We start from the raw sequence: 27,237 nt of genomic DNA, 5'->3' as shown, positions 1-27,237 counted from the left end.
ATAAGATAAGACCTTGTCTCATCTGTTTGCTAAATCCACTCCATATCTTTCGTCATACTCTAAACCAGCGGTTTTCAGTCCTGGTCCTTAAGACCTACTGTGTTTCTGGTTTTACCTGTTTCCCAGCTGCTATACATTCAGTGAATGGAAGGTTGATTCTTCAGTACTGATTGGCCTGCAGAGGAGACGTTCCTGGCATTTGAATTAGGTGTGCTGGAGCAGTAATGACAGTACACCCCGAGTGCCTGGATTTGGTGCAATATCTAAAATAATCTTTTTGCTGTTTTCAAAAAGAAAGAATGCTTAATCATCATTTATATCAGTTTTCTGTAAGAATATGACCAAACCAAGTAGAAAAAGTAAGAAAAATAATGCTGCTAAATTACTAAACAGCTCTAGCTCTTGTGCATTTATAAACAGCAGCATCAGTCCTGCATGCAAACTTTCTCAATAAAAAAAGAAAACCACCACTATTCCACTAAATTTGCATAACCCTGCCCTGCTTAAGGCAGAGAAGTCACTGAGTGATCCCAAAATTAGCATGCTGTCACCTTCGCCGTCTCTTCTGTCATTCAGGCAAGTGTGCAGACATGTGAACCCATTTCCCATCTGCTGGAGAAATGTTAATCAGGACGCATGCCACTGCACAGCTCCAGTCCTCTCCCAGCGCCGAACCGGCATGCAGTGTATTTAAGTCGCTTTCATGTGCCCTTATTATAGGGGGAGATGGAGTCAAATAAGAATGATTGGAAATGTCATTGTCAGCATCTTGTGTTGCTTTTTCTTTTTTAAGGGAATTTAAACATAAAAGCGAAACATGGCAAACCTCTATATGTATACATCTGGCATTTCTTGGGAACATGACAGCAGTTAAACGGGGAATAAAAGCACTCCGTAATTAAATTAGCTGTAAAAGCCTTGAAAATGCAAAAGACTAATCTGTAATACCTTTAAATATACAGCTGACATGCATCTCCTTTAGTTGCGTATTTGCAGGATTTTTAGCCATGTGCAGATAATTCTCTTTTTCTTGTTTCTAATGTATTTATGTGATGAATTTATGCGCACATAAAAACTTTCATCTTTTTGCTGCGGCTGTTGGATGCCTCTAGGCGCAGTGCCAACAGCTCTATTGTTGAGGAAACAGTGCCCTCCTGTGGCCTCTGTGGGAAATGCGCAGCAAGGAGAACGGATTCCCATAAAACGAAGAAATGTGCAGAAAACAAACTTCAAGAACATTCTTTTGGCTTATCTGTAGTAAAAATATCCTGATAAGAGTTATCAACATGTAGAGCCAGCACTCGCAAGCAAGATAGTAGGTACAATGCTCACACAGACGCATGATGAAACACATGTGTAAGTATGATTAAACATTACTGCTGTGTTGGCTGAGTGAACACAGCACAGACATCTGGAGTTCAAAGGCGAGGGCTGAATAAGAAAACCAACAAATCTTCTTCAAATACACACAGCTCTTTAAATCAGTGGATCAAATGCCCCGCAGCCGCCGGCCATTAACCACAAGTATAAAATACAATCTGACAGTCAGAGAAAGAAGCCCAACTCACTCCGGTTTGTTATTTAAAAAATATTTTTATTCTTTGCAAAGGAGGCATCAGGAGCTTCGGTGTGTTCTATGGCTTGTGTACAGAATTCCTGCAGGAAAAAAATAGAAATAAAAAATACAAATTTCATAGAACGAGCCCTTGGGAGAAACTGCAAGCCCCACCCATGTTTACCGAGGAGGAATGTTTGAGGCGGCTACGCTGCAGCTGTTACAGAATACGGTCTCAAGCAATGGGCACAGTGTTTGAGCTTAAAACCGTTAGAGGGGAATGCTACTGTACAGTTCTAGGCTTAGTGCATCACCTTGCGTGGCAGTTACATGAAATAAGCAGAAACCAAGAGGTTCTTAGTGGTATGAAGTAGAAGTAATGCTGCTGGTATTTGTAAAGAATTACAAGAATGTTTAGATGGTTTCTCTGTGGAAAATCCCAAATGATAAAAAATAAACATTGAATTTTTTTCCCCTGTAGCGATACCTGAATTAATTTTATTCTTTATGATTCAACCTGGAAGTTTACTTGAATGCAGTCAACATCCCACCTTCTTAATGCTCTACTACAAGCAGAACTGATGAGATTTTCACATATGGGAACAGTGTTTTCAAGCCATTTCTCCCAGATTCTTCTGTTTTAGTTCCTCTGCTACTTTGTTCTGGACGACTTTACCACAACATCATTTACTAAATTTGGCATAAAGCAGGATAACATTGTTATTCCAGACAGACAGGGTTCCTACACATTCTTCCACTTTAAAACTCAAGAGTCAGATTATCAAATGTCTCAATTTCCAGATTAGGTCAGACAGTTGGGTCTAAAAGTTTAATGCGATTTACTAGTTGTTGTTTTTTTTTTTCTTTTTCCAATTTGAGGTTTAGTATCAGCAATACAAACTAAAAGCTGCACGTAATCACTCTAAGTAGCCCAAAATATCTTTTATCTATGTGGTTTACACATCTGATCCTGATGCAACCAACTCCAAACTTTTTTGCAGTGAAACTGTAAGTATCAATTTTGACAGTACGAGTTATCTCAAGTTGTTATCTCAAACTTGTAGTGACACCATTATTAATTTCTCATTACTTTAAAATAACAAGACCCCAAGTTGGTTTTGTTGCATTAGTGTAACAAAATCAAAATGGAAATACCTAGTTTGTTTCTGACAGTGATGTTTTATCATCTCAACATCTTGAGATAAATAAATATTAACTTTGGGTCAGCAAGTTTTTCGTTAATTTCTTACCACAAGATCACAAGGGTGCTAGTTTTCTAATGTTATAAAAAATGTTACTGAGATGATGAGGTTTTGATATTTTTGTTGGTTTTTCAAGTAAACCATCTCACTGAAACACCATGATATATTAAAAGTCGGATTGTCTGAAACAATAGATAAGTATGTCAACTTAGCAATCAGAACAGTCATGTTAGCAGCTGGTTCTTATCGCAAGAAAATTATTTTATCTAATAAAAATAGGAGATAGTCAGCTTGTAAACTCTAAAAATTTAAAATAAAATGAGTTGTGATGGCATACGACTACTTTCATACATCTCAAATTTACTCCACGTTCTTAGAGCAAGTCATTACAAAATCGTATTCTCATTGTCTGGCAAATGGAACATGGATACAACGGTTTTCCATACTCATTTTGCTCCATACTTTTTCACTTTAAAAGCTAATTTGACACTTTCACAGTCTTTGGGAGCGTGTAGGAACCCTGCGCTAAGGTACAGAACAGACTTTGCTATAATTCCGACCTGTCAGTGGTCAGTCATTGCAGGAGTTTGGGTTCACAGAAACACTTTGGATCACTAAAACGGTGGCCGTTCCATCTTGCATTATAATCTCACGATGCTACTGAGAACATGGCCAGGGTTTAACAGCCTTGGATCAGACCCAGTACAGGATAAAGCTAACAGCAGTGCAAAGCTGATCAGCAACGTAGGTGTCAGTTGTAAAGCCAAAATGTCACATTTGACTGTGAGCGGGCCTGACATTAACTGAGAAAGCAGGTCATATAATTAGAGCACCAGCAGAAAGGATTCGGTGGATTCCCACACCATCATTCTGAAACCCGGTGACCTTCTTTTAATTCCTGCGACATCTCTGCTAGCAGTTTGGGTTGGCATGTGAGATCATAAGAAGCGGTCGGGGTGAAATGATGCAGGGCCACACAATCCAACCCACACACACACACACACAGACACACCATATTACATGCATTCATTCTCACACACATTATATATGAAGGAGAAAAATATATTAACATTTGGGTTACAAAACATTCCAACAACCTAAGTGTAGTAAAGCACACGTGGGTTGTCATCTCTTTCTTTACCTTCCACAAAATATATATATTTTCAATTTCTAATAAAAATATTCCCGCTTTTTTTTTAAATCAGGATCTCAGGCACTGGATTTCATCTCTGTACAACTCAAAGTTTGTTCGGTGAATGGAAGCCACTTCTAGCGAGTTACGTGATTTGGATGCCATTAAGAGTTTACAGCCAAGAGGACCGATTGGAGGCATTTTTTATTTATTTATTTTTGGCTATTTAGCCATTAAACCCAAAGTTCCTCCTGGCTTTTCTCCCAGCCAACAGTCCAGCTGTCTGGCTCTGTGAAAACTCCATCCCATCAGAAACTAAACAACTGTTTCCTTTCCCAACAGACCCAAAGACACCTGGTGGGAGAAATAAGTCATTTGTTTAAGAGTAATCTGATGGTGTGGCGAAACACCCTGACAATGAAGCCTTGGATAAAACAACTGGTTGTCTGGACAGAGCACTCTCTCACTCCATCCGAAAAGCTCCTAAACAATTGTAATGGCTCCCTGTTGAACGGGATCCACGTAAACAGCCAAAACTCAACCAAACTCATTCCATTTCAAGGCTGGTTTGCAAAAATGAAGCACGGTTTTTATCTGATCGGTTTCCCAGAACGTTCCGGCAGCAGGGATCCTCGGATCAGTCCACCGGGCCCTGGAAGATCAGCTTGGACCAGCCCTGAGAGGGGCCGAGCTGCGTGGCACAGAAGGGGCAGGCGGCGTGGAACGCGTGGGTGCCGTGGGGCAGAGGGATCTCTGACCAGTACTTGACCGACTTCTCCGAGCACACGTGTCCACACGGCACAAAGGCGTGAGTGGGCGCGCCCGTGTCCACGTAGAAGGCGGGCTCGCAGCCCAGCCACAGTGGGACGTAGGGTCCCACCACCCGGCACATGGGGCATTCCCGCTGGGTGTTGGGCTCCCGCTCGGAGCGGTGGCCCCAGTTGTGGTAGCCGTGCACGTGCCCGCACGCCAGGTAGACCCACGGCTGCTTGTCCTCCAGAGAGGAGAGGGCCCGACTGCGCTGCATGCTGGGGAAGGCGAGCGTGTTGAGACCCACGGGGCACTGGGGCCGTGCCGCGTTGATCTCCTGCCTCAGGGCCTCCAGGTGCTTCTGGGTGGGAGTGTGAAAGAGACCCTCTGCGGTGCGCCACAGCAGAGTGGCCCCACATAGGTCCACCAGAGAGCCGTCCTGCAGCACGTTACTCTCATTCTCCACCTGAAAAAAGGGAGACAAAATCCTACTGACAAACTTCAGTGTTTTAAATGAGTATTTTATGTGATAGACCAACACACAAACAGCACTGTGAAACTGCACATTAGGGTTGGGCATTTATTGTATTGTGATAAGAATTTTGATTTATTGCTGTCATGATAAATTCCAAATGATGATATTTTAAATCCCCCAAAATTGTCAATGTTGTTTTACAATTTTCTCAATTCTTTGTTCAATTAGAGCATCAATAAATAAATGAAAATATGAATAAATGCAGTTAATGTGTGCAGTTTAGTAATAAAAATCACACTTCTTCAGTGACGTTCTAACGAGGCGTATTACACATAGCTATTCAGTTACATAAAAAATACCTAATAAAACCTGTGAGAAGTTCGAGATCAATGTTTGCTACCTTTCCTACTTTCAAGCAGAACAATGACTGCAGCCTTTTCTTAGTTAAAAATGCTGTGTAATTTTATTAGAAATCTTTAATTTTTCTGATTGAAGCATGCAATATTTCCATGAAACAAAGTAAAAGAGAACTATTTATTGAAAACAGTCTCAGATGTTTATCTAAATAAAGGAAAGGTGTATAGGTTGCTAACTTTTTTGGTAGAAAGTTTTCTTTTTTGTTGGTTTGATTTTCAGTGTAATCTCAGGAACAGAGACGGGAACTTTCTTCTAAAATCCATGATGTCTTTAGCCAAGTTTAATGGCTGGGCGCTCAAGTCTGTTGAGCCAGACTTCAATGATATTAAAATCAAAGTAAAAAACATGGCTAATAAAAGAAAAAATATTTTTTGTTGTAGCAAATATTTTAGGTATCATCATAAAAATGTATAAAGCATCATCTTATCAGCTTAGAGGGTCAAATTTGTACCATTCTTAATATGCGGGCTGCATAAAATTATTCCAAGGGGGCTACTTTATGTTGGTCAAACACATAAAATACAAATAAAATTCATGAGATATAAGTTTGCAGTTGTTGTATGTATACACACCAGTTTTCCTGGGGTCTGCGCTGAGCGGGTCTCTCTCAGAGTGTAGACATCTCCGCAAACGGAAATCTCTCTCCAGACGCCGGGCTTGGACTCTTCCATGAAGCCTCCTTTAGGGTGCATTACAAGCACCCCATTGGTCGTCAGCCCATCCATGTGACCATCAGGGTTCTTCCACTTTGCTGCTTTTTCCTAATGCAGTAAAATAGTATTTTATTATATTAAAAAAATACTTTCGTCCCATGAACTGATGTAGAAGTTTGTGAAACCCCATAAATTAACAGCAACTAGTAATTACCCCTAGGAAGATGTTTTTGGAGGAGTCAAATCCAGCTGCATAGATGCGAGCGGTGTAGGGGGGGTTGCGCTCGCAGACGACTCTGCAGGCGAAGCGAGAGATGGTGCTCTGGGTGATCTGAGTCTCCTCTCCATCCTGGCCTCCTGCTACGGTGTCAGTAACCACAAAATCTATGGGATTTTCCGTGGAACGGCCAATCTGCACAACAAATCGTTCATTCAGCTCATTAAAACCCTTAATAAAGTTTACAATTTTAAAATGTATTTACCCCTGGAATTATGAACGAGAAAAATAACCATTGAACATGATGAAACTGAGAAATTGATTGTTTTTGAAAGCTCAGCGTCGGCTTGAAGTTAAAAACAGGTTTCAAAAGCGTTGGGCCAGAGGCATCTTTACTACTGTGTTGCGTCACCTCCGTCTTCACTAATGCTGGAGTAAACATTTGGGATGTAAGCAGGCCAATTTACGCAGAAATAAAAGTAAAGTGTTTTCACCATTCTCACTTGATTCAGGATTTCAGCGGCAATCAAATAATCCTGTTTGTTAGCGTCTAAAGGCACAGCAGTTCAGCGTGGAACTGAACATTTATCAAACAAACTCGCTTCACTGCAACGTAGCATGGCATTCTCATGTGGAAACAAAGTTTTACAACTGGTGTTCTTGTTCAGTTTGGCACTGACTTTCTGGTTACCCATGCTGCTCTAAAACACAACCAAACAATAACAGGAAATGGCTTTGGGAGAATAAACTGGATAGTTCATAACAGGGCTGTCTAAACCTTTTCTCTTGTGGACCCAGATGATCAGCTAAAACCTAGAATCACCAAAATATGTTGTGATTTTTTTTTTTTTTTACCTACATGATAGTAAACTAAGCGCAAATTATTTTTAATTAAATAAATAAAGTAGTCAGATTTTTTTGTTGTTTGTAGGAACAGATTAGTAGATAAAAAAAACTTTAATTGGTTTTGCAAGTTTTCTTTGTGAAATCAAAGGCATTCAGTTTGCTTATTATTTTGGACTTGACTGACAAAAACTGGAAAATGAAAACCACAATGAAAACAGGATCTAGGTCAGCCTTGATTTGAAAACATTTGCTGTAGTTTTAGCCACATTTTAATAGATCCACTAAAACCAGATTTTGGTGCACCAAGGTGTACATCAGAGCATTAATCTATGAGTAGATGTGGTCCTGTTCACCATGAGAATAGACGGAAAACTGAAAGCTTGAGAAAGATGATCAGTTTGTGTTGGATTTATCATTTCTGTAAATAGGTTTTAATTTAAAAGTTGTAGTTTTGTCTTTATTTATTTAATTCATTCTTCAATTGTGGTCGGGGGGCCGCACAAAATCAGTCCAGGGGCTGCAAATGGCCCCCGGGCCTCACTTTGAACTCCCACGGCTTATATTCTCTTGAGTGTGGAGGACACTGCTGCAACTATAATTTTTTTAAATAGTATTAAATGTTAAGCTATGCAATAAGATGATGTTTTTTTTCTTACAGTTACAGCACCTTGCAAAATTATTCGCACTGCAATGTTACAAAACTTTTCTGATTTTGTAACACAAACTTCAATGTGTCCTTTATAGTGTGCACAGTAGCTCCTTTATAGGAGTAAAGTTTTATAACGATATTTTGTGGTACTATTATGAGAACAATAAAAGTAACTATTTGTTGCTTCTTTTTTGGGAAACTGAATGACTGACTGCATGACAGCAATTATAACCCCACAAACACAGATACGACTTATATTGCTAATATTCCGACTGTATTCTCGTAATGTTGACTTTACTGTAGTACCAGTTTATTCCCATAATATTATGACTTTACGGTCATAATTTTATTACTTTATTCTCGCAATTTTATTTATTTATTTAGTTTCTTTTGTCCTTTTCTTTGGTAAATAGGCTCTAAATAATGTTTTTATTTCATAAATATGGTAAAATAAATGTTTTGTTTGTTCTAAAACATAAAATTAGATATATAATATAATTCCTTAACTTAACCATAAAACAAGTGTCTTTACTTAAATGTGGACTGTGTGTGTTTTGCAGCTCTAGGAAAGGAGAAGGAGCTTTTTGGATGATAAAGGCCGCCGACCCCTCCTCCCAATAAATTCCCAGTAATAATAGACTGAAGTGTTTGGTTGTGAAGTGGTGGAAAAGTTCAAGGAGTATAAATATTTTTGCAAGGCACTCCAACTTCTATTACAGGCCACCAAACGTGAGCCGTGTAGCGACTCTGAGACAGAAAACATGGTGTTTATATTATAGGCCCACTCATTGAACCACACCCACCCAGCTCCTCAGCCTCTCAGAGGCTCTTTTTATAACATGTTGCTGACCTGTAGGCAACTGACCTTTTGAAGTTCCTGTCTCGGCTCCGTTTTTAAACGTGCTGCTGCCGTCAGTCTCAAAATTAGCATCCATTTATTAAAAACGCGGTGAAACTGGCCCAGTTTCAGATTCAGATGGCTTTGTGCTGTTTCAAATAAAAAATCCTGAGATAGTGCTTCAAAAACACAAACTAAACAGAAAGATAGTTATATTTTGTGAAGGGGGGTAATATGTCTTCAAACTTAGCTTTAAGCAACAAAGTGATAAAGAGGAAACCAGAGGTAGAAATAAGCATTTCCTCTTTCATTTCGTCACTTTTCTTCTCTGAGAACTTCCGAAATCCTTTATTTGTGAATGCTCTTGTTTTGTGGAACTCATATTGCTCCACTTTCGAACTTTATAATAAAGTCTGCATTATGTATATTTTTGTATTTATATATTGGCTTTCAAATGTAAGAAAAAAATCTTTGCCTTGTCACTGAGTTTTAAAACACACATTGTAAACATTAATATGTCGTTTTCTAACATTATTTTCAAACGTACAAGCTTCTAATTAAAACCCGATGATCAGCTGCAGTGTACATGGGAAATTTAGATGCAGCCTCCTTTACATCCAAGCGCGTAATTAAACAGGGCGTTCACCTGAAACATGTCTGTGTCTTTATCATGGCTGTACTCCACCACCACCGTCTGGTGCCTGGATAGCGTGTAGGAGATGCTGTGTTGGCCTTTACAGTTCACAGCCTGAAAGAAGACAACACAATTCAGACTTAGGACACACCGCACTGCCGTAATTTGGTTAATACACATTTTAGATGTGAAGGCTCCAGACTGTTCCATATTCAGACTTTCCAGATTTCCCAAACCTTCTGGTTCATCTTACAATGTAAAACACTGGAAAGGCTTTAAATATGGAAACTGTGAATAACAGAAACTGGAGGTGAGAAAGAAGTCAGTAAGGAACCAACAACATAAGACAGAAGGAAGGACTCGTGAAAGGATGGAAAGACAAAATGGTAAGTATGACACAAGGACAGAAAGGAGATAGAAAAGGTAGGAAGAAAGGAAAGACAGAATAAAAAACAAAACTGACAGAAGTACGTTAGAAAAAAAGGACACAAAGAAGGCAGGACAAAACATTTTAGGCATTCAGACAGTCTGGAAATACAAAAAATATTTCCACGTTATTTTATTTTCATACTGAGCTAGAACTGGAAAAGACAAAAATCTAAATTCAAATGTTCCTAAACTGCATATGAAGCCTTCATAATAAAATGAATCCCCACCAACATCCTTAGGTGTTTTATTTGTGCTTAAGTTTTAATCCATTCTTTGTTGTCCATTTTGTTCTATATATCTAAGAATGTTTTATTTCTCTGTGTTCAAAGATGTTGCCATATAAGTTAATTTTCTTTGTGTTGAGTTTCTTAGTTTATTCTTATGTTAATGTTCTGTTGATTTGCACTCATGTTAAAATCACACAGGTGGAATATAGTCGACTTCTGAAGGCAACTGATTGCACTAAATTTCATTTGTGTGCATCAGTGGATAAAGAGGAATCCAAATGAAAACTACATATTTTCATTTGTAAAGTTGAAAATTATGCAGCAGTGTTTCTTCAACTTAACAACTATGCACCACTGTGAATTGGTCTATTAATTTAAATTCCCATAGAATAATTAAGTTTGTGGTTTTAATGTGGTAAAAAGTGAAAAGCTTCATAGGGTATGAATACTTTTGCCAGGCACCGCATCTGAAACTTACTACCTAATTCACAAAGAAGTGAATTATTTTACTTTTACATCTTGTTTGTGGCTTCGATACCACCAGCCGTACAGGAACAATGCCACAAAACATCCTTGCGCAAACCCTCCGTCCACTCATGCTAGCTTTACGACGGAAGAAACCAAACCAACAGCATTATTGAGACACAAACCGTTCAACAAATGAAAGCCATCCAGCGGTGGAGTTGTGCATACTTTTCGTCCTTGTTTTTCCTCTTTACAGACAAAAGTACAACAAAAATCCTTCCAATTTATTGCACAATTTCTTTATTGCATTACCTTAAGTTGCACAGTGCGGTACAAATTCCTGGAACAGGAACAGAGAAAAGCCTGTAAAGTCACACTCCCATGACAGTGACCATAAACTGCCCGCTGGCCCTCGGTTAGCACGAGCTCGCCAAGCGGCTGATCTGCCAGTCAGCGTACTGAGGGGAGGGCGCGTTAAGGCCCAAAAAGCAGCTCTCACCAACACTTAAACACATGCCACCATCATCCAGCTCTTATCTGCAAATGCCATTTCCAAAACAACCCTCCACCCCCATCCCTCCTCCTTTCCTATTTTGTCACGTGCGGGAGGGAAAAAGGGAGAGAGAAAGTGGGTCACCAGAGCCGCAATGCTCTGCCGTAACTTCAGACACAGACGGGGGACAAATGTCATCATCGCCGCAAACAAACGCTGCTCCACCTGTTCGGAAGCTAAAGGAAAACGAGCGCTTACACAAAAAAGAAAGACGAGTAAAAATAACCGTGTTCCCCTCGACTTGAGTCAAAATAAACTGCAGCGAGTCGAAGGCTGGCAGCGCCATCATGGGAGCTTCTCATTATCTGTCATGAACACCAGCGTGTGCACAGACATGTGAGAGTTCCCGTTCAGCCACCGGGCATTCTCAGTTCATTCGTAGGCTGCACCGGTGGGGAGCGTGAGCGGCGCTGGCAGACCGCTCCAAACAGGAGAAAAAGATGGCTTCTTTCATCTGACTCCTTCAGTGTTTCATATATTTAATCACTCCATTGGCTCGGCACCTTGTTTGTCTCTCGCAGATGGTTATTTTTGACTGTACGTGCAGCTGGGAGTGGAGGAGGGCTGGCCGACTGCGACAACATCCTCCGCTCGCTCAGCAATAATAATCCCAGGCCTGGTAACAGGGTGGCAAAGAGGAACAGAGGTAAAAGAGGAAGAACGTCGCAGCAGTTCCCATACTCAAAACGCCTCCAACATACACCACTTATTGTTCTTTTAAAGCCACAAACAATGCAGCATACATTTCTGAAAAATTATATTCATCACAGTTCACATTGCCTTGCGAAAGTTAAACTTCATCACATTTTCCAGTGTATTTCCCTTTGAATTCATTACCTACATAAAGTAGTGAATAATTGGGGAAGAGAAAGGACAATGATGCATTATTTCTTGTTTTTATTTACCTAATTAGTAAACAGAGTTCACCTGTGTGTACGGTAATTAAATCTCAGAATCAAACCAGATGTTATGTGAAGGCCTCAGAGGTTTGTTAGCAAACATCAGTGAACAAACAGCATCATAAAGCAGGGTCAGGTTAGGAAACAATTTCCTACGCTTTGAACATCTCACAGAGCCCAATTCAAGCCATCGTCTAAAAATAAAAAAAAGCGACTGGCACAAAAACAAAGCTGCCATGGAATGGCTCTCCACCTATCAAACCAAAGCCGTAGGTCAAGACAACATGGGATCTCCAGAGGAGCTGCAGAAATTCACAGCTCAGGTGGAGAATCTGCTGAGAGAGTTGCTGTTTGTTTTGAATTCAATAAATTTGGAGTTTATGAGGGAGGGACCAAAAGAAAACCATTGTGGATGGAGTTAAACGCAGAGCAGCCACATTTTTTTACAGAGATTCTCTTTTGAAAACTTGATTGAACTGAATTTTATTTAGGGGTATCAAAGTAAACCAGCGGTGTCCAAACTTTTTGTGACCTGGGCCAAAATTGTCAAGCCAAAATGTTTGGGGGCCCAAAATTTTTGAAAACCTAAAGAAATAAAACAAATTTTATTGTGATGTTTTTTTGTTAGCGTGCTGAAAAAATTAAACTTAGTGTTCAATATATTGGAAAAAATAGGGTGGTTGGAGATTTGTATGAAAAGGGTGTGTGCAAATTATTGTGGCTCAAAACCTAAATAAGGTTTTACATGTTTGCCTTGTTAAAAGACAAATGTCTGGAGGTCGACTGTTTTCTATTTTCTTGGCCTGGGAAATTATTTTTTTGTCTATTTCTAGCAGTTAAAACAGGATTCAGGTAACTCTCTGAAAACACTTTCAAGACTTAGCAGAGTTCAATAACTTGATAAAAACATTTGGGTATAAAGTCTGTTTTCAATTAAAAGTCCTACTTATTATCAAATAAAAAAAATAAAGCCAACGTGTGGATATTAAAAAGTAAACATGTTGTGTTGTGCTCCTCATGTTTAAGGATTTAACTTGTCAGTAAATAAAGTCCCCACCTGCAACAGTCATCTGTGCTGGCAGGTTAAATTTGAACCACTATCAAATTGCAGTTGGGAGCCACAGAAAAGAAGTCCAGGGGCGGGAAATTGGCCCAAGGGCCACACTTTGGACATCCCTGGAGTAAAGGGAGTTGAACTAAATTTTATCACATATGATCTCTATAAAATAGACTGAAATCCGAGGCTGTAACCTGACAAAATGTGAAAAAGTTCAAGGAGTAAAAATACTTTTTTTTTTTAAACCACTGCATCCCAACACTCAGCTATAAAGCTCCATCTCTGTTGTGAAAAGGCCTTTCTCCCTGAAAGAAAACCTTCTGAGCAGATACCAGGAGTCACGTTACACAAGGTGACAGAAACCTGAACCTGAGAGCCTTTGGTCGGAGAGCTAAAGCGAGAACAAACGTCTGAATAACAGCAGAGAAAAGCAGCTCCTTGTTTAACGGCCTGGCTCTGAAACCGAGACGAGGAATGCGGGAAGGGAAACATGTTATCCTGGCTCTCTGGTGTGAAGAGAAGCAATGAGGCCCAGTTAGGAACTATGGTTATTGAACTGGAAATGTCAACACAATGGTCAGGGCCAACAGCAACGTACATTCAGGTTCCATGAGGGACAGAGAACAGGAAACTTGCTGCCTAAAGACTCTCCCTTCACTTTAACTCCACCAGATTCAGGAGAAAAACAACATTTCACACCTTCATTCATACATATTTGGTCCAAAATATACACCATTCACAGCGACAGTGTGTTCATTAAATCTTAAGTCATCTTTTGTTCTGTACCTTGCTATCCTGGGGTGTGTTGAGGATGTGCACGGTGCTTGGCTTAACACCGTTGGCTTTGGTCCTCTTCAAAAGCGCAAATCTGCTTTTCCGTCTACCCCGATCTCCATTGGGCAGAGAGCCATTGTACCTGTCACAGTGGGGAGGTGGGGGTTAGGACGGGGTGGAGAAAAGGACAGCATTCACAGTTATTTTTTTCCCCCTCTGGATAAAAAGCCATTTTTTTGCAGCTCCAAAAAGATGTGTGTAATGAGATTTACAGGGAAAATTCTTGTAATCATATAAAAAGTACGCATGGAGATTTAGAAACATTTGCGTGCTTTGAATGGGAGCTTTTCCACGCATTACATCACTGGCAATCTAATACACCATATTAGTAATCTAAGCGTCACCTTGGATAATGTCTCTTATTACATAATGCATTCTGGTGATTTCACTGAGTGGGGCTGCGTAAACTGCAGCTACAAGCAGGAACACATTTTAAAATGCACAGACTGTGTGGCAAACTGAGCATATTTTAACATAATGACATAGAAAGCTACTAAGGCATAAACGATTAATTGGAACAATCGTGATTAATTGATTATTGAAATAATTGGCAACTAATTTATTAATTGTTTACTGGAGAATACAAACACTAAAACATGACATTTTGTGAAAGAACAACACCCTCAAGCAGTAATTAAGCCAAAGCTGTACAACAAATATATACACTGCATTGAAGATAAGAAAAAAACTTTGTCTGTAAATATGTTCTACCAGAAACTCATGTGACAGTTTTAGCTTCACCTGGTTCAAATTCTGTAAGAAGAAAAACTTGTTAAGCATCCTTTTTCTATACAATTATTAATTGGCTAATCAAAAAAGTAGTCAACAGATGATGTTGGAAGTATTTTTTGGCTGCAGATGAATCCTTTTGCTACAAACAATCAAGCACACACAAGAAATGCTGTTATTGCATTTTAGGTAATGAAATGTCTATTTTCTTATGTAAAAAAGGGATTAAATTATTTGTTCTTTTGCATCTTTTAATGTATTAATAATGTTGTATAAAGAAGGCTTACATGATTAAATGAAAATCTACACAATATCCAAACTTTTTATGCAATCAATCGATTAATTGCCAGAATAATTTTAGATTTGACATGATTTGAGAGCCTTTACTGAAATCTACAAGCTCCTTGCTTCCTGATCCCTTCACACCAGATTCCAGCTTTGTCCCTTCTGTCCAGAGTGAGGCACCTCGCCCAAGCTCCTCCTCAAGAATGGAGGAGCCCTTTCCGGTGGGACTGATCCACTTTCTGTCCACCAGCTGGTTCCTACAGCTGGGTCACCCCATGCTTTACTCCCATCCAACACGCAGACCTTCTGCTCACACCCGCACACGTAACCACAGAGCGCTAAACAGCCACACCGTCTAGCAGAAATATTTACATCCAACGCCCCAACTTTGCATAGCAGTTCATCTGAGGGAAGAGGTTCAACCGGCCGCGGCATAATGGGACGTCTCTCGTCTTTGTTACAACATAAAGGCGACAGAACCTCCTTCGCCTCCACCCTCAACTCCCTCCTAAGCTAGCCCACCTGTCCCGTGTCTCCATACGGCTGGCCAGGCAGGGAAACACATGGTCCCAGTCAGCACAGTGCACAAAGCTGGCCTGTAAGACAAGCCACCCACAGAGAGCCAGGAAGGCGGATTCTGTGGAAAACATACAACTAAAGCAATTTTATGGCTCTTTTTTTCATTTTTACTCACATTTTTGATAATGCTTGAGAGTATGCACATCATTCCTAATAGAACCTCTGCTTTTACAAATCAAAATTTTTTTTTCTGAGATTTGAACTAACCAATGCCATAGTTTTTAAATAAAAACTTCAATCTATGACATACAGCATAACTTCATTCACATATGTCAAACTCAATCCAATGGGTCAAATTTATATATGTGGCCCTCAGGACTCTAGAGGATCACACTTGAAGATATTATTTTATAAATTAAATCAAATCAGTTTCATTTGTATAGTGCCAAATTATACCAATTAAAAAGCTGTTATATACTATTTAATTTTAAGAAGTACTCAGTGACTGTAGGGCTATAATATTTTAACATTTTATTAATAAGTAGTTTTATCAACACCTTCAGCCATAACCATTCCTCTGACAGCAGTCTGATGTGCCTGAAATGAAAATAGTCCGACACTCCTGATCTAATTGTGTTCATTTAAGTCACAAAAGCAACAAGTATTTCTACTGCAGCTAAAATTATACAGCATTGTAATTATAAGACAAATATTTTTTTCCAACGACTTCTTATTGTTTCTAACATAACCTGAAACTGAAATATCGTGGAATAATTTCCACACTACACTCTTTTCACCTGTCCTTCCGTCAGGCTGAATATCTTACAGCTATTGGGCAAAGTGACTTCAAGACATTAATAAAATTACCAATAAATATTGCATTCCAAATGGCTTCTTAATCTATAGCACACATATAAATAAAGTTTATGCTGCTGCTTTTTCAATGTTTGATACAAAGAGGTAGAATACACAGCTGTCATCACCTGCTTAATGTCCAACAATGTATGGTTTACAGCAACATGTGGGGGAGGAGCAGCACTCTGTTACAATACGCTGGAATATCATGAAACCACAGAAATGAAAAGTTTTACTTTGAAGGCCTACTGGAGACAAGCCAATGCTTGAGGTTAGTTCTTCTGCCATCACTGTTTTGATTTATTGTTTCAATTTTGCAATAAAATTCCCATTTTAAGCTAACACACACGCTGCACTAAAATTCCCCACAATGGATGAGAGCAGTTGACAAATATCCTAGATCAACCGTAGAAACTCCCAGCCTAAATAAAGGCCTACATTGTTCAGACGTACACTCAGCACTGGCTGGCTCCTGAATGTCTCACACTAAGCATGTATTCAGCTGACACGAAGCTTAGCATTTTCACCATGATGAATTATACTGAAGAACATAACCTCTAAGTCTGTAATAAAAAGCTCCACAAGCTTTAAATTAATTCATCATCACGTCGTAGAACAATATCATGTCATCCGGGAGCTGCTACCGTCACATTAGCTAGGACAGGCTCTTCAAAGCGGCTCTACCAACTAATTGTGATCACGTTCCCTTTTGACCTGTGCCAGGCAGACGGCGGATTTACCTTCCAATATTTAGCAGCAGGGATTAGAAGACTGTGGCATATCGCGTATCCTCCAGGGCTGCAGTGAGGAGCCAACAGCACCTCCTACCTCTTGTGTTAATGTCAAAGTGTACCGATTACAGAACACGAAGGAGATACGGTGCTGTGAAAATGTGTCTGCTCCCCTTATAGGTATCTTCTGTTTTTGCCACCTTTAAATTTATAATTTAAATAAATCAAAAAATGTAGTCTTTAAATGGTCATTTTATTTATTAATGGGAAAAAGCTAACCAAACCAACCAGGCCCAAAATGTGAATTAACTGCTATAAACCACATTTTTTAAGCACTGATTCGTTCAATCTTTTTGATTTGTAGGATCAAAAACTCACCTATACAGGACCCATTTGACAACATGAAATAGACCTGATGTAAAGAAACTGAAGAACAGATGAGAAACAAAGCGACACCAATCAGTCTGGATATGGTTTCAGCATGCCTGCTGGATGAAAATAACACAACATAATCGTCTCACATTTACCAAAAAAACATCTCAACAACCCCAAAGACTTGAAAAAATATTCTGTGGACTGGCAAGACTAAAGGGAACAAGAAAGAACATCATACAAACATTAAAATATAGTGGTGGTAGTGTGCAGCAGGAAAATGGGGTGAAACACACCAGCAAGTCCACCTCTGAATTTACTCACACTAAAACAAGGCCTAGTCAAAGCCTGAACTTAGACAATTCTACAAAGAAGAGTGGTTCAAAATTCCTTCACCATAAAAAAAAAAAAACATTGCTAACACTTGATGCACAAACAGTCTACCGAGTGATTAGTTTTTCATAGTGCCAGGCTGGTTTGGAAAGTCTTCTCAATTAAAGAATTATATTTTAAACATGCATTTTGGATTTAGGGAAAAGAGATCTGCAAAAAGACGAGGACTGCAACTGACGATTATTTTAGTAATCAATGATTCTATAGCTTATTCTGGCAATTAATCAATTAGTCCTAGAACTGTCACATTCTACAGAGTTTTCATTTCACATCTTAAGTTTTTTATACAATAGCAGAAGATGCAAACAAACCCTAAATAATTAAATTCCTCATTTAAACAAGAAAATAAATATTTTATTACCCAAACGCAGTAAAATAATATTAATTTAATTAATTTAAACTGGGTTAAGATAAATCTATGTTTTGGGTAGAACGTATTTACAGACAAAGGTGTTTTCAACTTGAATACAAAATGTATACATGTTGTAAAGTCTTGGCTTATATACTGCTCTGATTGGCTTTTTTTGAGTCTGCATACTCCAGCTAATGGTCAATCAATAAATTAGTTGACAGTTATTTTAACAATTGATTCATCACGATTAATTTGATTAATCATTTCAGCCCCAAAGAGAACATAAAACATGTTCTAGGTACTGTACATGTTGATCCAACAGGGTCAGAGGATGAAACAAAACTAAACACAAACTTTTCAAAGACAGCTTTCTTTTCTGTAATAAGCTTCTGCTTAAGGAGTAATGTATCGACAATCAGTGGAAGTCTGTAACAAAGCTAAGCTGGCTTCTTTTTACTGAGCACTTTTTCATGGCAAAAATGTAGAAAGTTCCCTCAATGGGCCCAGTCTCCGAGCCACAATGAACAGAGGAAGCTGAGGAAAAGCAAAGACCGAGTCCTGATCAATCCTTTCTTTCATTTCCAAGATACCCACCCAGCCCCAGCTCCCCCCTTCCTCCGTTCGCTGACCAGCACCGAGCCAATCCCACCTCAGCAGAGAGCGGCGGAGATGGCGGGCAGCCATGCAAGTAATAAGAGCCGCCGCGGCCGTGACAACAAGCCGCCGAGGGAAACTGCAGCTCAAACAAGCTTTGTGCCATGCTGACAGCTATCTCGTCTACCATCGGCTTTATCAATGGGGATGTGATGTCACGGCAGTGATTATGCACCCGTCACATCTGATTCACATATGTGTCTTGATGTCAGGAGGGAGAACAAAAGTCCCGGCGTCAAACACACCACACGCTCAGCCCTGGGTGATAACCAGTCAGCGGTGCTTTTTGTCCTTTACAATAAGCAGGATGGCTGTTGAATGGACAGCTGGAGGCAAAGGACAAAGCCACCCACTCAACTCCCCAGTCTATAACTTTGCTGCTATTCGCTTCAAGTGCTGTAAATGTGAGATTCGAACAGCATAAACTACGAGAACTGTTAATAATTCATGTCAAACTTTGAGGTGAGTAAAAATACTGACCAAAGTCTAATCACTGACAACGCAAAGCATGACAGAGTATTGGACATGTTGGAGCTTAATTATCCAGAATGATGTTTAGAGCTTTCTTTAAAAAAAAAAAAAAGTATTATACACAGTTGTTACTTTGTAATACTGGTAATTTTCCACAAATCTGGATTGACGTTTGAAGGATTCAATAGTTCTGAAACAAGATGCAGCTAATACTGAAATAATCCATTAAGGTTAACGATTAAGAAAGCATTCCATTGCAAGAAGTCTCAAACTGAGATTCCTTAAACTACTTCACTAGTTTAAGGTATTTCACCTTTTTCATGAATAAGTTGCAGCTTTACTTTTGTCTATGGACAAATTATTCGTCTTTGGAACATAAGGAGAAGATTTTCCAATTGTACATTTGCACAATAGTTTTTAAAAAAGCATAAAAGAACAACACATGCCACCTTTCAATTCTCCTACACACTCAAAGATAGACAACACCACAGAAATCAAACTTTCATACACTTTTTTAGAGAACTGGTACTTCGGGGTGAAAACTAAACTTCCTCTAAAACCCGGCTGAAAATAACAGCAGACTTTTTTCTGCCTTATTTCACATAATATTGGTTTATTTTGTGATATTAACATTGGAGCTAGTAATAAAGCTGAAATATGTGTAAATTAAAATGGAAAAATATGTAAAATTATCTTAATGTTTTTATTGAAAAGAGGAAGACAGCATTTATTTCCACTGCTGCTCTGTTGCTTAATACCAGAAAAAAAATCCAGTCACTTTTGGACTTTCTGAGTCCCAAAGAGGACTCAGAAAGTCCTTGAAATGGTCTCATTTAAATGACCATTTTTGCTAAATGAGAGAGGAAATTTTACAGGCTTTCTTGACATTGCCTTATTGTAAACTGTCTGACTTAAGTCAAATGTTTTGGAAATCCTTCTACAAACAACAGTTTGCTGTAATTTTGGCCCATTCCCCCAACCAAACTGATCCAGCTGAGTCAGGTTTGTAGCACAAAACGTTTCAGCTCGGCCAACAGATTCTCCTTAAGCCATGTTCTAACTAACTTAGAGGGATCCATATTGTCACTATCCATTTGGAAAACTTTTTTTGTGGGGAAGTTTCAACTTCCTGGATGATGTCTTGAGATGTTACTTCAACATTTACACAAAATGTTCTTTCCACGTGATGCCATCTATCTTTTCACCAGTTGCACCAGTTCCTCCTGCAGCAAAACACCCACACAACATGATGCTCCCACCTCCTGTGTAGCTCATACACACAGTTCTCAGATGACAGATGAATATTGCACCTTCAGCTATCTGGAAATCATACCCAAAGTTCACAATGTTTTTCCTGATATGTTGTCTTTTGAGTTTCCCATTATATTATGCAAGAGAGTGGTGTGTTTTAAGGTCTTTCGTTAAAGTACATCCACAAATGTTCCCCCGTTTATGTCCAATGTTGGGAATTAACCTATCCAGAGTTTTTAAAGTCATGTCACTTCTGAATATGACGCAAGTAATGAATTCTCCCCTATTGTTCTGGCATTTAGCAAACAGAAATGGTTTAGTTAATCCTAACTGACATAGAACAGAAAACATTTAGTCTGATTTAATGCCAAACAGCAAAAAAAAAAGTATGGTGTATGTAAATATCCAGTCTGAACTATATTCAAAAGGGCTTGACTTTTGCGAAGTAATAAAAACAAACACCGGCTGTCAAAACTTTACATGTATTATCATGTAATGACACAAAATAATATGTTTGTAGCTGCAAGCCATGTTGCAGTCTTCAGAACACATTGAGGCCCTTCAGTTAACATTTCATACTACTGTAAATGGAAAGAACACAGTGACATCTATGGTCAGAGTACTATTAGGAGTGTGCCAATCAATTGGCTGGCCAATTTTCCTTAATTTTGGATGATAACCAATCATCCAAAATTATGATTTCGGATTAAAATCGATCTTCAGACTTCTGCAAAGGTCTGAAAGTCACCCACTGTCCTCTTCTGTTTTGCCATGGAAGATTATTGTTTCACAGGTATTGTTTGATGTTTTTCACAATAAGATTGGAACATTGAACATGTATTGTGACCTTATAACATAAGAGTCATTAGTAAAACAAATCAGTATCAGCCAGAATTGAAATCAGAAGGCCAAATTTTTTTAAGTTGATCGGCCAGAAAACTGCAATCGTTGCATCCCTAGCACTAAAACTTTCCCACTTTTTAATGGCTTTGTGGATGTTCAATCAGGCCCCTTGGGATGGGAGTCCTAGGATCCACAAAGTGAAGTTTATACATAGATTTTGACCACAGGCACGCAATGCAAACTCTAACATACCCCCTGGCTTTGTTTTTAAAGAATTGGATGACTTGTGTCCTGTTAGTGATGACATATGCACAGTAACTTCCTGTCCTCTGAATTGCACAATGTGGCTTTAGAATTTCACAATGAAGATAAAGTTGTACTGCTTACTTGCTTCATTCTCAACTTGATCCTGTCAGGGGTTTAGCCTCCAAGGCTGTTCCGATATTAGTGCCTATTTGTATGGTGATATAATTCAACTAAACAATGCCATGGGGAGTAATAATTAATCCTTCCAGCAGGAACAGACAATGGTGCGTGTTAGAACAAAAGTTGTGCAGGGTTGGGGTTGTAGCAGCCGAAAAGGAAGCAGCCTGGGGGCCTGGGGGTGGAGACCACCACAACTTCCGAATTCCTGAAGCCCCGTGAATTCAACTTCCAAGGCAGGGAGGAGCGCTCCGGCTGGGGCTGCTGGGAACCAGGAGGTGTACCTAAAGTTGTCCTGAACGTGTTTATTATCTGGTCAGGCTTTAGTTTCTATACCCCACTGGTTATCAGGGAGCGAGACATCATCAACATCATCATCAACAACTGGACCGCATATCTGATTGCGCACGTGTCTGCTTTGAGGAGTAACGTGAGCTCGTAAATTTCTAAACTAAGCCCAACGGCCACCCGAGTTAAATCCGACCGACACCGCAAATAAATAAAAAAGAAAAACACACACACATTACTGCTAATTCAGAGTCAGGTTATAGCGGCTCGGCAGAGCGAGGTAGAGGAACATCCGGAGAAACTTTTAAGACACTAAACACTCGCTCTCTTGTTCGCCCTAAACCAGTAAATTTAAAAATAAATATGCCATAATCTTACCCCAGCACCACCAACTCCCCGTACTTCACCGGGTCTTTGGACGGGGCGCAGTGCTCCTCCTGGCTTGACGAAAACATGAGGCTTGACTGTGTTAGCTCCACAGCAATAACAGTGTTTCACAAGATTAACAGATTCCCTTTAAGAGAGAAGGAGAAAAAAAAAGACACCAAGTCCCCTCACTACATCTTATGACTCTGACATCATGCGTGTATCTCTATCCGATTAAATCCAGTTGTCTGTTTGTGGGGGGGGAAAGGAAAATAAACTGCTCTGTAACTTCCTGGGCTAACCACAGCAGAGCGTAACTTACTTGGCGGTTGAATCCGCTCTACAGCAGATACAAAAACAGCGAGGAGCAGGGCCGGACTGTACCATTCACTTCTGCTTTACTTTCTGTAGGGGGGGACGCCTCAGCAGCTCTGCTTCTTCCTACGGTGAGTCTGCGCAGACATGACTGCGATTTATTATTCAAAGACACAAACACTCACACCTACTGATGTTATTTACGTGGATTTAATATTGCGGGGATAAAGTGATCAAAGCGTGGGTTTAGTTTTCCATTTCCACCACCCTACGACATTCATGGGTAGCACCATCTGTTATGTAAACAAAGACTACAATCTGGGAATTCTTAAAGGGGCCCCATGAAAAAATATATTTGTTTCAACAAATTAATTTCTATCTAATAATTCAGATCAGGTCGTCATTTTATAATATTTGTGAGAACTGACACTTCACTACCAAACCTCCAACAACATGAGGCTCCTCCCTTGTAAATTCTTGAATTTAGCCCAAACCAACAATCTAATAATCTACAATTTTTATATTTGCTTATTGGGAGTGAGAATGAGAGAACAAGAATAATTTGATTTAACAGTTGTAGCACAAATAAATTTAAAGCTGTATTTTTAACTATATGCTAGTAATATTTGTTTGATTGTAGCCTAGTTAAAATCTAAATGTTTAATATTTGTTTCAGTAGCAAATTATAAACAATTATCTGTTGTTATTTGGCTCAGTAACTGAAACAGCCCTTGAAGAGGTGGGGAGAGGACTAAACGTTAGTAGAACTACTTCAACATATTTTACTAAATTAAAATAAATAGTATCCCACCAAGAAACTACTCATGTAAGGTTTAAAAAAGGTTTTTCTTTTTAAAATTTTTTTTTGTAATCAGACAGACTAAAATATAAAAACCAGCTGCTACAGACACAGATAGATGTACAAAAAAAATAATTTTATTTTTATTTCCTTTCTTGTATAAAATATTTAAAATGTAATTATTGAAAGCAAAGTGAAACTTAAGTTAAATTCCTTGGGGTTTTTCTTGCGAAACTTGGCAAATAATGCTAATTCAGATTTTTTATTTATTTTTTTATCCCAATAGCATAAATAGGCTTTTATATTCAACAAAGGGGTTTTAATATTAGCTCCTAATATTATTTCAGATGCAGTCTGTATGATTAATAATACAGTCTCATAAAAGTATCTTTAGCAGATCTATATTCATATTTAGTATAAATATAGATAATGATGAGGGGGCAGCAGTGATGGGAAACACATGGTGAAAATAATCCCCCCTGGTTTGTTTTCTTGGGGAATAAAAAGATGGCGAAATCAGATTTCCTCATTTTGTTTGTGATTCCTTTGAGCTCTTTAAAACCTCTCTTTCCATAATCAGGGATTTATGGCAGTTTTGCCGAAGCATGTGATTGATTGTGCAACCAAACACAATGCCTTCATATCCATTGAACCTGTTCACTCTTTCTCATGATGCAAGCACAAACTTATATGTTTTATTTAGATTTTGTGTGACAGACCAGGAATAAATTGTGCATAATTGGGAAGTAAGAAAAATTGCTTAGTTATATTCACCTCAATCTTATTTTAATACCTCTAAATCTAAGAGGTATGTTAGAAAACATGAGTAAACAATCACATGAAGGCCAAGCGACACAGCAGGCAGGTCACGATAAAGTGGTGAAGTTTATGTCAGGTTTCTAAAGCTTCTTACATCTCACAGACCTCAGCTCAGTCAATCATATGAAAATTTTAAAAAAGCTAATTAAGAACAGTAAACCCATTAAGACAGGGCAAGGTGAGCTTTAATGCGATCTAAAGTTTATAGAGTACAATGGACAAAGTGGCAGGAAACTAGCATCAAACCCCATGGTGTGAAGAGGCTTTTCTTCAGAAAGGACCTGGAAGCTTGAGGAAAATCTCATTGAAAATGTAAAAGACTTGAGGCTGGGGTGGAAGTTCAAATCCCAACAGGAAAATGGCCCTAATGCACACAAAGCTACAACGGAATGTTTTACATCAAAACATATGTTTGTGTTTCACTGGTCCAAAGTCAAAATCAAAATTGTGATATTTTGTGCAGGAGAGTTAGTAAAAACTTTAGATGTATAAAAGTTACAGGAGACAGACAACAAGAGACCTGCAGCTGTAATTGCAGTGAAAGCTGGTTTTGCAACATGACAAAATGGGAAAAGCTTTAAGGAAGGGGTGTAAATATGTTTAAGAGGTGACGTTAAATCAAGTCAAGTCAAGTTTATTTGTATTGCAAATTTCAGCAACAAGGCAGTTCAAGGTGCTTTACATGATCAAAACATCACACGGTAACCAATTATGAAACAAGCAGAAGACATTACATTTTGTCAAATGCCATCATCAAACTCATCAGGAATAATCATCATTAAATATACATCAAATATATTAATCAATGTTCCAGTTAAAGCCAACTCCATACAGGTGGGTCTACAGTTTTGATTTAAAGGAACTCAATGTTTCTTTCAGCTGTTTTGCAGTTTTCTGGAAGTTTGTTCCTGGTCACAAGAGCATAAAAACTGAATGCTGCTTCTCCAGTTGGTTCTGGTTACTGGTAAAGTTGAACTACAAGACCTGAGATCTGGAAGGGTGATAAAACAACAAGTCTTCACTGTAGTTTGTTGCTAAGCCATTCATTGATTTATAAACTAACAAAAGTATTTTAAAGGGTAGGGCTAGGGTAGGCTTACTCAGCAATTCTCTGAGTAAGGACTTTAGTATGATGTGCTCTATTTTTCTAATTTTAGTAGGAACATGTTACACCACTACTGAGCTGCATGCCTGGAAATGTTATTTTCACATCTCATATCACTGATTGGCTTACTGGCATACAAATTTCTTTGGAGATTGACTCACTGACAATTTGCTCAAACTGCAACTTAAACGAGAATGACGTCACATGTCCAGTTGTTCTCACGCATTTCTGGTGAATGCTCCACTTCCCCACCTTTCTCTGGTGGTCTCGTCAACACGTTATTGCCTCAGTCTTGTTTTCAAAAGAACATCCATGGCTGAAGGTGCTCACCCACTGCCTGGGGCCTCTTCGGTGCCCCCCTCTAATTATGGCCCTCTGTTTGAACTGGTGTTCAGTTTCAAAGAGCAATAACACTTCACGCAAAAACAAAAAGGCAGCAATGGGGGTCACTGTGGTGCATGAAGGTATTTCCATTCCCACCCTCATGCACTATTGGACATTCATGTATAGGAAAAGGAGCTGAAATATTTCATATTTTGCTGTTTTTCTTGCTGATCACCACCACAAATGTCTGAGTTTCTTCTTCACAAACACAAAGCTGAGTTAGACCTGTAACTAAAAGGCTCAGGGCAACCCCCTAAAGGAGTGGGTTTAATGAATGTTTACTGCTCTTTTGTGCCACTGCCTCTTTCTGCTGTGCTTTTCATTCACTGGGCATTGTCTTTGTAAAAGAGCACTGCAGGTTTTGTTTCTACCTCTGTTTGACTCACATAAACACACACAGAAGATTTGGGGGTGGGTGGGGATCAAAGGCTCTCCGGCGCATACCACACTGATGGAGAGCAGATGCAGGGAGTGGGCTGCTTTGCTGAAGCTGCGCTGGCGTAGCGTGAGTATAAATCTAAGTTTAGGAGGAGGAGTCCAATGTTACCAGGCAAGAAGCATGCAGAGCTGAGTTGCACAATAGAGAGTCTGTGAGCAATGATGACAACAGACTGGTAAAGTCCCTGTTAACATCTGAACTGTTCTTAGTGAGGATTTACTCAACCATATATGATGTCCAACAGACTCATCATGTGACTATTCTACATTTTTGAGTCAAGGGATGACAAATATGTATGTTGTAAGAGTGGAATGCTTTAACTTTCCTCCTTTAAGCCCAGTTTTATCACATTTTGCAGATAACATCCTTTAAATGGACAGTATGCTAAGATGAATCTACCTCAAAGTAATGTTTTGGCAACTTGAATCTCCAGCCAGTGAAAGGCATTTTCCTCTGTAATGAAGATGTTGTGGGCGCATGCTGCGTCGCATGGTTTCGATCAAAGCAAAAGCCAGTTCTCCACTCAGCTGACTGTAGCATGACAGTGTGGGAGAATGCAAGGAATGTGCTGATCTTGTGTTGCTTGTGCTCTTGACCCGACATCCCCCACCCACCCAAACACCCACCCTCTCTCCCAGTCAGTCAGCACAACAGCCTTGTTGTCTAAAAGGCCTTTTTAATGTGCAAGACAGCAACAGCTCTCCATGCATATAAAGTCAGCATCAATTTGACTCACGTGGAACTTGTATTACAGCTTCCAGTACAGTACAAAGCTGTTCATCCCAATTGTTGTATGAATCCAATTCACAAGATTAAAGTAAAACATAATATTTGTCTCAGATTATGTTGTTTTCCGATATTTTCCGCATCTTGCATTGGATTGTATTTAGGGGTGACATAGTAAAGAGAATTTAAATAATTTTGACAAATGAAACACATTGGTGTAAGACAGATGCACTGTGGTTAAGTAAAATAGCAAACATGGTATTTTTCAACAATTGTTTAGATTTTC

The 27,237-nt window shown here is 39.1% G+C and overlaps 1 protein-coding gene across 1 annotated transcript; it reads right to left on the bottom strand.

Moving 5' to 3' along the window:
- Positions 1–1,580: 1,580 nt before the first annotated feature.
- Positions 1,581–22,720, bottom strand: LOC102229060 (E3 ubiquitin-protein ligase pellino homolog 2). The gene is made up of 6 exons (XM_005797716.2): positions 22,377–22,720; positions 13,785–13,914; positions 9,381–9,482; positions 6,399–6,596; positions 6,104–6,292; positions 1,581–5,105 (listed from the first exon to the last, which is right to left on the bottom strand). The coding sequence occupies exons 1-6, from the start codon at positions 22,451–22,453 to the stop codon at positions 4,527–4,529; spliced, it is 1,275 nt and encodes a 424-aa protein (XP_005797773.1). The 5' UTR covers positions 22,454–22,720; the 3' UTR covers positions 1,581–4,526.
- Between the last annotated feature and the right edge of the window lie 4,517 nt (positions 22,721–27,237).

The sequence above is a fragment of the Xiphophorus maculatus genome, chromosome 19 (genome assembly GCF_002775205.1).
Source record: "Xiphophorus maculatus strain JP 163 A chromosome 19, X_maculatus-5.0-male, whole genome shotgun sequence".
Lineage (NCBI taxonomy): Eukaryota > Metazoa > Chordata > Actinopteri > Cyprinodontiformes > Poeciliidae > Xiphophorus > Xiphophorus maculatus.
The sequence above is the reverse complement of the archived record's forward strand: the minus strand, read 5'-3'. Positions and strand labels throughout refer to the sequence as shown.